The sequence below is a fragment of the Bos indicus genome, chromosome 8 (assembly GCF_029378745.1).
Source record: "Bos indicus isolate NIAB-ARS_2022 breed Sahiwal x Tharparkar chromosome 8, NIAB-ARS_B.indTharparkar_mat_pri_1.0, whole genome shotgun sequence".
Classification (NCBI taxonomy): Eukaryota; Metazoa; Chordata; class Mammalia; order Artiodactyla; family Bovidae; genus Bos; species Bos indicus.
The window spans coordinates 84,768,335-84,783,567 of NC_091767.1; the positions used below are offsets into that span (position 1 = coordinate 84,768,335).

The following is a 15,233-nucleotide window of genomic DNA, read 5'->3' on the forward strand; positions in this document are numbered from 1 at the left end:
ATCCATCAGCTTTATTGACAGCAGTGCTTCCCAAGACCCCCTTAACTTCACACTCCAGAATGTCTGGCTGTGGGTGACAGACCACACCATCATAGTTATCCAGTTCATTAAGATCTTTTTTTGTACAGTTCTTCCATGTATTCCTTCCATCTCTTGATCTCTTCAGCATCTACTAGGTCTCTACCATTTCTGTCCTTTATTGTGCCCATCTTTGGGCGAAATATTCCTTTGATATTTCCAGTTTTCCTGAAGAGATTTCTCATCTTTTCCCTTCTGTTATTTTCCTCTATTTTTATGCACTGTTCATTGAAGAAGGCCTTTTTGTCTCTCCTTACTATTCTTTGAAACTCTGCGTTTAGTTGGATGTAACTTTCCCTTTCTCCCTTCTGTCTTCAGCTATTTGTAAAGCCTCGTCAGAAGGCAAAAACCATTTTGCCTTCCTGCTTTTCTTTTTCTTTGCAGGGACCCACTAAATGGAGAGTGATGACTGAAATGGAAATCAGAAGCCTAGAAGAGTTAGGGAAATGCTTTCTTGAGTTAGGGAAATATTTTCTTGGCATCCCACATGAGCACCTAAGATATATTTTCCACAAAAAATATTCCTAAAAGCAGTAGGTTGATCGTAAGTGGTCTTTTCAAATCATAGTTCGTTGTGTTATTCTACAAGAAAACACATTCAGAATTTCGAACAACCAATAGCAGAACATAACTTTCTTGTTCATTAAAACCTGTCTCTATTTAATCATTTTAGAAACTAGAATATGTGTAGAGTTTTGGGAAAAAATGTTACAGAATCACTGTAGAAGCTCAGGAGTATGACTACTGAGAATAAAAATGGGGAGAGTTGATTCTACCCTGAGTTCTTAATCTGGCTAGAATTTTAGGTTCTACCACAGAATAGTTTTCAGAATCTTAATTGGCTTCAGGATTCTGTATTTTCAAAAGAAAAACCTTCCTGGCCAGATCCATGTGGACTGGCATTGGGAGGTGACTGCTGTGTCTTCCATGCTTTTCCTTCTAAGTCTAGTTAGTTTTCTGCAGGATTGAGGAAAAAAACCTCAGACCTCCATACCGTTATTGGATAGTGTGGAATTTATAGAAGGAAGTGCACATGCTCCCTGTCCCATTGCTGGGAGGCCTCGTCTGCATAGTGTATCGTCCCTTTCTTTTTCCAGTCCATACTGTATTTATACTGTGGACTCCCAGAAATTATATATTATAGATTATGGATATATACAATAATGGATATATATAATACCCATCTGTATTTATTATATATATTTATGAATTATATCTACCAGGTAGATTTTTAAAGTAAGTTACAGGTGAGATTAATATTAATTTTAAATCATTTACTGTATCAGAAACACTGTGTTGGGAATTGGGGATCTAGAGATGAGTATACTTTTTCTCTTTCCATCATTGTATTTAACGCCCACCATCGCCAGAGAACCCTCAGTCTACATGTAAGCACAAATAACATATGTCAAAATTGAGTTGTCAGTAGTGTTTGGCTCCCTGATTGAACAAGTAGTTCTTAAACCTTAGCTGTGCTCCAGAATCATTGGCAGAATTTAAGAATAACAAATAACACAGAGATATTAGAAGCCACCTCAGGTACGTGCATATGGATTCTGTAGGCATCAGCCAATCCTTGTCTATTTGTTAAAAGCCATGCAAATGACACAGAGGCCCGCTGCGTCAGCAAAAGTGTGCAGTGTGTCCTCATGGCCTTCCTAGTGAAAAACAGATGAGTGCCACTGCACACTACTAGAGTAGCCACAGTCCACACACTGTCACCACCAAATGCTGGTGAGGACGTGGGACACAGAAATCCTCACTCCTTGCTGGTAGGAATACAATACGAAGGTACAGCCACTCTGAAGACATGGTTGCAGTTTCTTACAAACCTGAACATACTCTTACCATAAGATCCAGTAATCCTGCTGCGTGGATTTTACCCAAAGGAGTTGAATACTGATGTTCACACAGAAACCTGCACGTGAATGTTTATAGCAGCTTTATTCATAGTTGCCAAGACATGGAAGTAATTAGGATATCTTTAACTAGGTGAATGGATAAGTAAATTGCCACATCCAGACAATGGACTGTTACCTAGTGCTGAAAAGAGATTGGCTACTTAGCCACGAAAAGACATGGAAAAACCTTAAATATACATTGAAAGAAGCTAATCTGAAAGGCTATATACTGTTTGATTCCAACTGTGACGTTCTGGGAAAGACAAAGCTATGGACACAGTAAGATAGTCAGGGGTTCCAGGGTTGGAGGATGAGAGAGGAGTGGATAGGCAAAGCATGGAGCTTTTAGAGCAGTGAAAATGTAATGCTGGGTTTATGTCATTGTACATTTGTCCAGACTTACAGAATGCACACCACAAACAGGAAATCCTAATGTAAACTATAGAATTTAGTTAATAGTAATGTATCCAAGCCAGGCTTCAACAGTACATGAACCGTGAACTTCCAGATGTTCAAGCTGGATTTAGAAAAGGCAGAGGAACCAAAGATCAAATTGCCAACATCCGTTGGATCATCTAAAAAGCTCAAGAGTTCCAGAAAAACATCTATTTCTGCTTTATTGACTATGCCAAAGCCTTTGACTGTGTGGATCACAACAAACTGGAAAATTCTTCAAGAATTAGGAAGACCATACCACCTGACCTGCCTCTTAAGAAGTCTGTATGCAGGGCAGGAAGCAACAGTTAGAACTGGACATGGAACAACAGACTGGTTCCAAATAGGAAAAGGAGTATGTCAAGGCTATATATTGTCACCCTGCTTATTTAACTTATATGCAGAGTACATCATGAGAAACGCTGGGCTGAATGAAGCACAAGCTGGAATCAGGATGGCCAGGAGAAATATCAATAACCTCAGATATGCAGATGACACCACCCTTATGGCAGAAAAGCAAAGAAGAACTAAAGAGCCTCTTGGTGAAAGTGAAAGAGGAGAATGAAAAAGTTGGCTTAAAGCTCAACATTCAGAAAACGAAGATCATTGCATCTGGTCCCATCACTTCATGGCAGATAGATGGGGAAACAGTGGCAGGCTTTATTTTCTTGGGCTCCGAAATCACTGCAGATGGTGACTGAAGCCATGAAATTAAAAGACGCTTACTCTTTGGAAGAAAAGTTATGACCAACCTAGACAGCATATTAAAAAGCAAAACCAATACAATATTGTAAAGTAATTAGCCTCCAATTAAAATAAATAAATTTATATTTAAAAAAAGGCACATTAAGGAGAATTTAAGTTCAACAGTTAAAAAATAAATAAGTAAATAAAAAGCAGAGACATTACTTTGCCAACAAAGGTCTGTCTAATCAAGGCTATGGTTTTCCCAGTAGTCATGTATGGATGTGAGAGTTGGACTATAAAGAAAGCTGAGCGCCCAAGAGTTGATGCTTTTGAACTGTTGGTGTTGGAGAAGACAAGAGTCTCAAGAAGACAAGTCTCTCAGAGAGTCCCTTGGACAGCAGGGAGATCCAACCAGTCCGTCCTAAAGGAAATCAGTCCTGAATATTCATTGGAAGGACTGATGCTGAAGCTGAAACTCCAATACTTTGGCCACCTGATATGAAGAGCTGACTCACTGGAAAAGACCCTGATGCTGGGAAAGATTGAAGGTGAGAGGAGAAGGGGACGACAGAGGATGACATGGTTGGATGGCATCACTGACTCAATGGACATGAGTTTGGGTAAACTCCAGAAGCTGGTGATGGACAGGGAGGCCTGGTATGCTGCATCAATATTGGATCATGAGTTGTAACAAATGTACCATAGTAATGCAAGGTGTGTACTTTCTGCTTTGTTTTCTATAAAGTATAATTCCTCAAAAAATAGTCTATTAATTTTTTAAAAAAGAGTAGATGAGCTCCTTGATATGTTGACTTCCTACCAGGCACTGTTCTGAGTGTTGAACAAGGTAGTAGACAGGACATATGTCATTGTTGCCCTTTTAGATGGCTGAGAGGAGGAGTCATACAGGAATATAACAAGACAGTCAAGGAATACCAACCTGGTTAAAACAATACTTGATTTAACCAGTGTTTGGTTCTGTTCAATTAAATTAATGTTGAGGTGAGGTTTGCGTGTAAAGTAGGAATTTAGCAAAATTACAATAGAGAGGGAGAATATATACAGAGGAGACAGAATGTGTAAAGGTTCTGAGGTGGAGGCCAGGATGTAGAAGAAACAATGTAGTTGGAACACAGGAAAGCAAGGGGAGGAGCAGTGGTGGTGCTTGTCGGGCAGGAGTGCAGTGGCCATGTAGGACCTTAGACTTGAGACTTACTCTTTGGACCATGAAAACTCATTGAAGGCTTTTTTACCGTAAAAACTTAAAATTATTTTGAAACTATCATACGCACAATATATTTGTACAGTAAATAAAACAGACATCAGTGGAGTATTACTAGTATCAGAGTCCTATCCTTGTCTCTCCCTGGACACATTCCCCTGTACTCCAGCACTGTGAATTTTGTATTAATGGTCTCTTTGCTTTTCTTTATTGTGTCTGTGCCCTGAGTACTAATTAGAGCCATGGAAATGGGTGGGATTCCTTGGGGAAGTTTTTTGTGGAGGGTACTCTGTAGGGAGGTCTTGAGATAGTGTGCCTCAGGTCAGGGACAGGGGGTGGAGCTGGGGACACAGGGAGAGCAGTGCAACAGCCAGAGGAGCTGCGGCAAGAACAGTTGTCAGAAGAGGGGAGGAGGAGGTACCTGTGGCACTCAGAGCTCCCAGACCCTGTGCAGGTACATGTAGCTGCCTGGTTCTCAGCAAGGTGTGAGGGATCCTAGGAAAAACAGTGTTTTAGCTTTGCACCTTCTTCTATACTGTAAAATATGGAAGAGGGTAGGGTAGGTGGCCAGCACCAGTCCCCCAAATCTACCTGAATTGTTTCCATAAAGGACTTGAAATGGGAGGGAGGTTTGAACATACTTAAACTTTTAGGTGGATGATGAAATCTGAGAGGGGGGCTGTGAAGGGAGATGGAAGTTGGGAGGGGATTGTGGCCCTGGGTCCCTTGGAGCACAGATGTGGGCGTCTGGTGGAGACCAAGGGATCCATCAGGGCAGCAGTGCATGTGCAAATAATAGAGAATTGTGCAAAGAGAACCATATTGAAATAGGAGCTGTCATCACTAGAGCAAAGAACACATTCTATAGTGTCCCCAAAGAAAGGACCTCTGGCTATAGAAACTTTGTAGGTGCTGGTAGAGAGGCCCCATGGGCATTTTATCTGGACAGGCTTGCCCAGGTCAGGGGCCTGCACCAGCCTGTGTCCTGACATGCCCTCAAGGTTGGCCACATTCTTCCAGACTGGGCCAGAATATCCTGACTTACAAAATGCTGAATGGCAAACTTCAGTTCCAACCACTGGTAACCCATCTACAGAAGAACATAAATGCCTCCTGTCTTAACAGGAATAACTAGACACTGTAGTTGGTGCTCCTGGACCCCAGCTCTTGGGACTGGGGCTCAGAAAGGTACAAGTTCAGTGTAAGGGAAAAATAAGAACCATTCAGTGGGCTGTCATTCTGGACCATGACTTTGCCGGAAGGCATCACTTTCTGATGCCTTGAGAAGGTGGCTTCCTGTGGATGCACAGTCTGCACGGTGCTCAGCAAACTGTTCTGTTGTTTGTTGCCGGGCTTTCTAGGTTGTGTTGACAATCTTTTTGAAAATATAGCTCTACCTCCCCGACAACGTGCACTCTCAGCATGGGAGGGAATGGTCAGGAGATGTCCCCCCTGAACATGAAGACAGTCTGTGAAGAAAGATATGGTGCCTGCTGGGCTTCCTTGGCTGATGAGAAGAGTCTCTTAGGTCTTCAGGTCTCAGGGTCACCCGTTCAGGTCCACTGCAGGACACAGTAGCTGTACAGAGTGCATAGTGTGACCTGACCAGAATAGAGGGTGATGGCATTGCTCCTGTGGCTCTGTTGAGCTCCTCAGCTGCCACTGCCACTGCATGCCAGGTAACATTGCCCTCAGGACCTCATCCACCTGCTGCCATTGCCCATGCACCCAGGCTCACTAGGCAGGGCCTCCTGCTGCAAGCGCTGGCTATAGCCAGGCCACAGGATCCATATAAGGCAATTTGCCTTGTTCCCACCAACAGTGTACCTTTGGGACTTGGTTGTGACTTCACAAAGGTTTGCTTTCGTAGTAGGTTTTTTTTTTCCTGCCTTAGTATTTTTAAAGCTTGTCTAATGTTTCACAGTAGGGATGTGCTGTATGTAATATACTTAACCATGTCATGTGGTCATATTCTAGAATATTAAGGGTTTTTTTTTTTTAACTGTTACAGTGATCATTAAAAAAATTCTTTTTATTGTCACCAAGTATTTGACATTATACTGTTGCTATACTTCAATAATAAGCTCCTGAAATTTGGCATTCTTTACAAAGTTATATAATATTCATTCTTTAAAACTTTGTTTACTAAACACACTTTTTCCAGTATTTTTGCTTAAATTTTCTTACCATGGAAAGCTTTAAATGTAACTAAAAAATACAGAGGATAGTATAGTATCATGAGCATTAGGGTACCCACTAATCAGGTGGAACAGATGTCTTCAAAGAAATACATTAGGCTTTTCTAAAAGTTATGTCTGTCCCCCTCTTAAGCTTTTTATATTTCTTTACCTCATATATGGAATAATAAATCATAGTGTTTTGATTGTTAATTAAATGCTCTATTGTATCTGCCATTCTGTATTTGCCCTTCTTTTTTTTGAGATGTGTGCATGCTCATCTTTCTCAATTTGTATCTTGTTAAAGCTAATGCAAATGGCATTGATGTCAAGCCCCCAGGGGTCTGACAGACTAGATGCTGCCAGAGAGACAGCTAACATGCTATCATGTTAAATAGAAAGTCCATTCATTCTTTTTCCTCCTTTCTCGTTAATTCTCATGCAGGTCATGGGAGTCTCTCAGTTCATTCCTGTGACCTTTCATTCAGTTCTTAGTGAGTTTATTTCAGTTGATGTGGTATGAAGTGCTATAGGCTGGCTGATCTTGTGGTTTATTGAGAGGTCATTAAAAAAAAAAAAAACCCTGAAAATCAGTCATTTTGGAAGAACTGAAAATATGTCTCCTTTTAGTTGTTGTCTGGTTTAAAAGACTGCACAGGTGTCTTCCTGAGGTGGACACAGCTTGTCATTAGGTCTGTGGATAGCTTCTCAGTATTCAGTGACAGAAGGGGGCGGCCAGTGCAGTTTATCAGTGACTTCCGAATAAAGGCCTTGAGACTTTTCTTTGAGGTTGTGCTTTTTAGAATTCACAGATGGACAGAAACTGCTTTGTCTTGATTTACCATAAACTGTGTAGGTGGCTAGATGAGATTTTGCTGTTTAGTGCTTATGATTCAAACCTGATTAAGTGAACCCAGGAATTTAATAGATTTGAGTAAAATTTGGGATAAACTTGTCACTGCTCTGTAAGACTGAGGTAACACATGAATTTGAATCATGCTGTATCCTTTGAGGTCCATGCACATACTATTTAAACTTAGGGACAGAAGAAATTTGGATAGCCAGGAATTCTGTATAAGCACCAGGCTACCTCCCGACCATGGAATATTGTTACAGCAGTTAAGCACTCAAAGCAGTGTCGTCACTGATGAACTGCTCTCGTTCTCAGAAAGATCTTTATATTTATGTTGACCTGAAATGTGCTTCCCCAGGTTGTTTTTCATTGCTTATAATTCTTTCAGGTACCTATTTCTTTATTCATGATCTTACTTTTCTTGGCCCCATACTTAATCTTCCACTGTGGGGGCTTCTCTCCTGAACGGTGACCTCTGACTTTAACTGTGTGGTCTTGCCAGCTGATGCTCTAGGCTGGCATCAGCTGCCCCAGCTCTGAGCTCTTGGGAGTTGGTACTGAGTGGAAACTAAGTTCAGTCTTCTAAAAGCCCGGGATGATTTCTGTCTCCCCCTTCCCAAAAAGCCCCATGACTCCCTTGGCTGAGCCCTCAAGCCTGGTCTTCAATCCAGCCAGAACTACCAGGCTTCATAGGCCATACCAGTGTCTTATTGGTTCCCACTGTCCCTTTCCCGAACTTGCCTTCAGAAGTCATTCATTTGGGAGTGGTGTTAGTTGCTCAGTCATGTTTGACTCTTTGTGACCCCATGGACTGTAGCCCATCAGACTCCTCTTGTCCATGGGATTCTCCAGGTAAAACTCCTGGAATTTAATAGATTTGAGTAAAATTTGGGATAAACTTGTCACTGCTCTGTAAGACTCGGGTAACAAGTGAATTTAAATCATGATGTATCCTTTGAGGTCCATGCACATGTTGTTTAAACTCAGGGACAGAAGAAATTTGTTATCATTTCCTTCTCCAGGGGATCTTCCCAAACCACAGGGATTGAACCCAGGTCTCTTGCATTGCAGGTGGATTTTTACTGTCTGAGCCACCAGGGAAGCCCAAGGATGAAAACAAATTATGTAAAATTCTCCTGCGTGTAACTTTGTGCCTTAACTTCTGTAGAATGTTGGTATTGAATAAATGTGTCAAAATGGTTACCATAGTTTGAAAATTTCACATTGTTTTTTACAGGCACTGAAAGCTAGTTGGTGGTAGGGAATATACTGATTTATTTCATCTTTAATTTTTCAAAGCTATGTTTTTTGTGTATCACTTGAAAATCATGTATCAGCACCCATCTCAAATATTTTTAGAATATTACTTTGTTGCTGTTGTTTATTTAATGTAACATCGTCACAGTAACATGCCTAGTAATAGATGAATAAATCTTACTTTAATCTAGAGAAAAACTGGTTAGCTTCATACAGGCACAGTGAGTAATTCAAGAGAGTGGATACTACACAACGTATCCTATGTATGAGAGTTCTAAGCTAACTCAGAATGATTGAAAGGGCTGTAATGCATGCTTTCTTTCTCTTATTCTCAAGTATTTAATATTTACTTTTTTTTTTTTTTACAATATTGTATTGGTTTTGCCATACATCAACATGAATCCGCCATGGGTGTACATGTGTTCCCAATCCTGAACCCCCTTCCCACCTCCCTCCCCATAGCATCCCTCTAGGTCATCCCAGTGCACCAGCCCCAAGCATCCTGTATCCTGCATCAAACCTGGACTGGCAATTCATTTCTTATATGATATTATACATGTTTCAATGCCATTCTCCCAAATCATCCCCCCCTCCCTCTCCCACAGAGTCCAAAAGACTGTTCTGTACATCTGTGTCTCTTTTGCTGTCTCGCATTCAGGGTTATCGTTACCATCTTTCTAAATTCCATATATATGCATTAGTATACTGTATTGATATTTACATTTTTTTTAATTAAAATATTTTTCATGTAGTAATTGAACACTTTTTTCTCCTTTCATCTGTCTGCATTCTGCATACTTGAACAAAAGTCTACCTCTTTTAGTAAGTATTTGTGAAAGGAGGAGAATGAGAACTGGTGATGTTAATCTCTGCTCTGTGCACTGGTGTCAATTTTGAGAAAGACGCCTTGTCACACAGAAGACAGACAATGATTCTGCTTAGCTGCATGAGGGCATTGAGAACAAGAACTGATTTACACGAAGGCATGCAATACGCAGAGGCAGGCCCTTGCGTATCAGGCATTTCTGCAGCCATCAGAGAAATGTAGACAAATTAATTCACTTAATAGACTAGGTTATGACAGAAGAGTAACTAGTTCTGTGGGTTCTCCAAAGTTTGTTTTAGGTCAGTGATTGAAATATGACTTTAGAAAATATTCTCTCCTTGGGAATCTTTGCTTTTAAGTTATAATTGTGTATGTTTATATTGGAGGGTTTCTTTCTCTCTTTCATTTTTTTTAGGGAAGGTGTGTGCTTTCAGGAAGTTTGTAGCATATGATGGTCAAAAATAGAGTGAAACATAAGTGTTCATCTTCACTTGTAAAATGCTGCATAATTGAAGGGTCCAGTCTCCCATTCTTATTACTTGGAAGTTAAGTATGGCAGGTCAGCTATAAGGGATTGTAAACTAGACTTTTTACAGTGGTTTAACTTATAGTATTAGAGCTTGAGTGAATTTCCTAATACTCTCACCCAAAATCTGGCTAAAATTCATGATCACCAGTTAAGGGACTTTAACAGTTAGAGCATCATGTATCTCATACATGGAGGTTTGTTAACTTGTGGACTTAACTGTTTGATCATGAGTGTCTCCTTGTGTGTGCGAGTGCACGAAAATGTGCATGTATGTGTGGTGAATGTATGTGTTCATGTGAGTGTGTGAGGTGAACATTTGCCTGTATGTGAGCATGTGGACATGTGTGTAGATGGGCCAACAGGCCCATATGCGCATGTACCAATGTCACAATTCCCAGCTGTTTGTCCTGCAGCTGTCTCTGTTCAGCAAAAGGTGGAAGCTGGGCCACCGTTTCTGTCCGTGCGAGCTGGGATCAGAGAATTGTGGCATTTCCAACTTGAGCTCCAGGAACTAGGAGATGGGATCTTCCAACAGATCATGACTTCTGAGGCTCCTGACTCTCTAGGGTAGTAAGAAGTGAGCAATGGCCCAGGCCTCAGTGCTCCCAGTGTTCTTTCAGTGAACGAGAGGGTGCATTTGGGGCATGTTATTATTTGGGGGGGGCGGGCGGGTGGCTATCACATGTACATTACCAGATGGTCAGTACTGAAATCAGATTGATTATATTGTTTGCAGCCAAAGATGGACAAACTCTATACAGTCAAAAACAAGACCTGGAGCTGACTGTGGCTCAGATCATCAGCTCTTTTTTTTGCAAAATTCAGCCTTAGATTGAAGAAAGTAGGGAAGAACCACTAGGCCATTCAGGTATGACCTAAAACAGATCCCTTATGATTATACAGTGTAAATGACAAATAGATTCAAAGGATTAGATCTGATAGACAGTGTGCCTGAAAAACTATGGATGGAGGTTAACATTGTACAGGAGGAGTGACCAAAACCATCCCAAAGAAAAAGGAAGGCAAAGGGAGAAAGGGAAAGATATACCCAACTGAATGCAGAGTTCCAGAGAATAGCATGGAGAGATAAGAAAGCCTTCTTCAGTGAACAATACAAAGAAATAGAGGGAAACAATAGAATGGGAAAAGACTAGAGATTTCTACAAGAAAATTAGAGATACCAAGGGAAAATTTCATGCAAAGATAGGCACAATAAAGGGCAGAAACTACAAGGACCTAACCGAAGGAGATGAGATGAAAAAGGATGGAAGGAATACATAGAACTGTATTTAAAAGGTCCTAATGACCCAGATAGCAGTGATGGTGTGGTCACTACTCTAGAGCCAGACATCCTGGAGTGTGAAGTCAAGTGGGCTTAGGAAGCATTACTACAAACAAAGCTAGTAGAGGTGATGGATTTCCAGTTGACCTATTTCAAATCCTAAAAGATGATGCTGGTAAACTGCTGCACTCAATATGCCAGCAAATTTGGAAAACTCAGCAGTGGCCACAGTACTAGAAAAGGTCAGTTTTCATTCCAATCCCAAAGAATGGCAATGCCAAAGAATGCTCAAACTACTGTACAATTGTGCTCATTTCACATGCTAGCAAGGTAATGCTCAGAATCCTTTAAGCTAGGCTTCAGCAGTACGTGAACCGAGAACTTCCATACGTGTAAGGGGGATTTAGAAAAGGCAGAAGAACCAGGGATCAAATTGCTAACATCCATTGTATCATAGAAAAAGCTAGAGGATTCTAGAAAAACATCTACTTCTGCTTCATTGATTATGCCAAAACCTTTGCCTGTGTGGATCACAACAAAATGTGGAAAACTCTTAGAGAGATGGGAATACCAGACCACCTTACCTGTCTCCTGGGAAACCTGAATGCACGTAAAGAAGCAACAGTTAGAACTTTACCTGGAACAATGGATTGGTTCAAAATTGGGAAAGGAGTACATGGAGGCATTTATTGTCACCCTGCTTATTTGACTTCTATACAGAGTACATCATGTGAAATGCCAGGCTGGATGAATCACAAGGTGGAATCAGGATCATTGGGAGAAATATCAACAATCTCAGATATGCAGGTGATACCACTTTAATGGCAGAAAGCGAAGAGGAACTCAAGAACCTCTTGATGAAGATGAAAGAAGAGAGGGAAAAAAACTAGCTTAAAACTCTGCATTCAAAAAACTAAGATCATGGCATCTGGTCCCATCACGTCATGGCAAATAGATGGGGAAAAAATGGAAACAGTGACAGATTTTATTTTCTTGGGCTCCAAAATCACTGCGGATGGTGACTGCAGCCGTGAAATTAAAAGACACTTGCTCCTCGGAAGGAAAACTATGACAAACCTAGACAGCTTATTAAAGAGGAGAGACATTACTTTACCAACAAAGATCTGTCTAGTCAAAGCTATGGTTTTTCCAGTAGTCATGTATGGATGTGAGAGTTGGACCATGAGGAAGGCTAGGTGCCCAAAATTGATGCTTTTGAACTGTGGTGCTGGAGAAGACTCTCAAGAGTCCCTTGGACAGCAAGGAAATCAAACCAGTAAATCCTAAAGGAAATTAACCCTGAATATTCATTGAAAGGACTCATGCTGAAGCTGAAGCTCCAATATTTTGGTCACCTGATGTGAAGAGCCAACTCATTGGAAAAGACCCTGATGCTGGGAAAGACTGAGGGCAGGAGGAGAAGGGGGTGGCAGAGGATGAGATGGTTGGATGGCATCACTGACTCAATGGACATGAGTTTGGGCAGACTCCAGAAGATAGTGAAGGACAGGGAAGCCTGTGTGCTGTAGTTCATGGGGTCATAAAGAGTCAGACGTGACTTAGCCACTGCACAGCAAGTTATTTTTTTATTAATTAAATGTGTGTTTATTTTTCTTGACAAATTGTGATTTGTGGGTGGGTTGTTTTTCACCTGGTGTCACTTGGATTTTGAGGTAAAAAAAGCACTCTTCCTTTGCCAAGTGGCATTTGCGTTGTGGTAACTCTAGAGTTGGTCTTGTTCTGTTTGTAAATGAAACCTAATGAGATTGTGTGGCCGTGGGGGTTTCAGTAGTGTCTATCATGTGTTCTCTCAGGGTGTGTTTTCTGTGTCTAATGCAGTCTGAGTCCTGATGCCACCCTCGGGTCTTGTAGTATCTGTGCTTTCCCTCATAGGCTATCTTGTCAGGCACCCCACTAAACCCTGAGGAGTCTCCTCATTTTTATCACATCAGTAAACCATGATATATTGAAGTGTATTCAGCACAAGGGCCACACTAATCCCCTGTCACTGCACGCTCAGGCCATTGGCCTGCCGGCCTTGCTCATGCTGGCCCCTCCTCTCCTCAGATCTGCCAGGAGACCGAATGTTGTGGACCTGAGGTTTTCTGGACCTTGGACTGCGTTGATTGCTTTATGTCATGTCTTTAAGCTGATAGGGGACCCAATCCTGCCTAACGCTGTGTTTGAGGCTAGTTCTCTACATGTTTTCCATTCTGTGCTTCAATTTTTTAAGTTAGAATGAGGATAATGAAGAATAAACACCAGGTTTATAAAGTCATCTAAGGAAGCACAAAATCCCAAGTTACTGACTCTGCACTGCCTGTGTAATGCATGTGTAACTTGATCATGGTTTCCTTAACAATGAAAAAAAAACAATAACAGGAATATATATAGCAACTACCACATTTCACTTTTTATACTTAAAAGTGTGCTAGTGGCTTAAAACTTAATTTTAGTTTAAATTGAAGAATTCTATTGCCTCACGGTAGGGGAAGTGCTGTGTCCTTTTATTCCTTTTGAACCTAGAGTACTACAGGGCTTCCAGCTTTGTCAGCAATGAGCAGAGAATGAGAACATCTGTTAGGTTACAGACAGAGACAAACCAGGCATTCAAGGAAATGAACCTAAACAGAAACAGTCAGATAGTAATTGAAAATTCTTGAAAGTTAGAAATCTAGCTCTAGTGTATGAAATTGATCATCATAAGATTAAATATTTTTTAATATTAAGCATGAATTTCTAAAGGTTTCCGGGAAGCGGGGCCAGTGACGTGCTTGCACCTGGAGGTGTAAGTCAGATGGCAATGTGTGTTAGCTGTGCTGTGTCTTGGGGAATGTCCTGCTCACAGTTGTTTATTGTTTTCTTTCCGTATTGATGAAACAGCCAGACCAAATCCATTTGGAATGCCTGGGATAGTGCCACCGTATGTCCCCCCCCAGATGCTCAACATTCCACAGACCTCTCTGCAAGCAAAGCCTGTGGTAAGGCCTTTCCTGTCCATCTGCAGCTGGTCTGCTCAGCCTTGGCGTGGGGGACAGCTGCCTTGAAAGCTACATATGAATCAAATCTTAATGAATGCTAAGATAATTTCTTAACACTCATAATATGTGAAGCAGGTGCCAGAGTTTGTTGAATTAAAATTTAGCCAAGACCGGGTTATGCTAATGTGTTCTGGGCCATGCAGTATGTGTGCACACGTGATTTGTATGCTCTGTTTAAGGCCCCCCAGGTGCCCAGCCCAGGTGCTCCGGGCCAGGGTCCACACCCGTACAACCTCGCTGAGCCGGCTCTCACCTTGGAAACCAGCGGAAAGAATCTGACTGAGCAGAACTACAGTAACATTCCTCATGAAGGAAAACATACCCCACTGTATGAACGGTCCTCCCCAATCAACCCAGCTCCAAGCGGCAGTCCCAATCACGTGGACTCAGCATACTTTCCTGGTTCTTCTACGTCATCATCTTCAGACAATGATGAAGGCAGTGGAGGAGCTGCAAAGTGAGTGGTGTATGGAGTAGCTGGTGCTTCCTGAAAGTGTAGCAGCTGCCTTAGGCTACTTAAGTAGCTTGTAGTCCCCAGAGAAGCTGCCTTCTGGCTGGTTGGCTGGCCGGCCCATGGCACTGATGGTTGTGTTCAAAGATGCTGTTTGTTGTAGGTAGGTGACAGTTACTCTTTGCTTGACTGGGATTCCTCAGACCAAGAGAAAAGATTAGACATTTCCTATGGCCTTCTAAGGTTGAAAGTGTGTACTATGCCAGCCCAAATTCTTGGGTTCCCCTCTTTTTTGGGTATAATTTTAGGGAAATTAGTTTGTGTGACCACCAAATATGGTAAAGTTATCTGATCAAGTTCTACCTGACTCTCTTTGGGCTGTGATTTCCCTACTCCCACCCTCAGAAAGCATTTTAAATTAGACTTCTATGGTTTTCAGTCTCTTGGCTGCTGGGTTGAAGGGGAATCAGAATTTCCTTTTGTTCTGAATTCAA

At 41.5% G+C, this 15,233-nt stretch overlaps 1 protein-coding gene across 2 annotated transcripts in view; it reads left to right on the forward strand.

Annotated features, from left to right (window-relative positions):
* Positions 1-15,233, forward strand: part of FAM120A (family with sequence similarity 120 member A) — a 115,962-nt gene that overhangs the window by 49,121 nt on the left and 51,608 nt on the right. For both annotated transcript variants that reach the window (XM_019966605.2, XM_019966604.2), the window contains exons 6-7: positions 14,131-14,228; positions 14,468-14,745. In XM_019966605.2, coding sequence (XP_019822164.2) covers positions 14,131-14,228; positions 14,468-14,745 — 376 coding nt within the window. The remainder of the gene's footprint in view (positions 1-14,130; positions 14,229-14,467; positions 14,746-15,233) is intronic.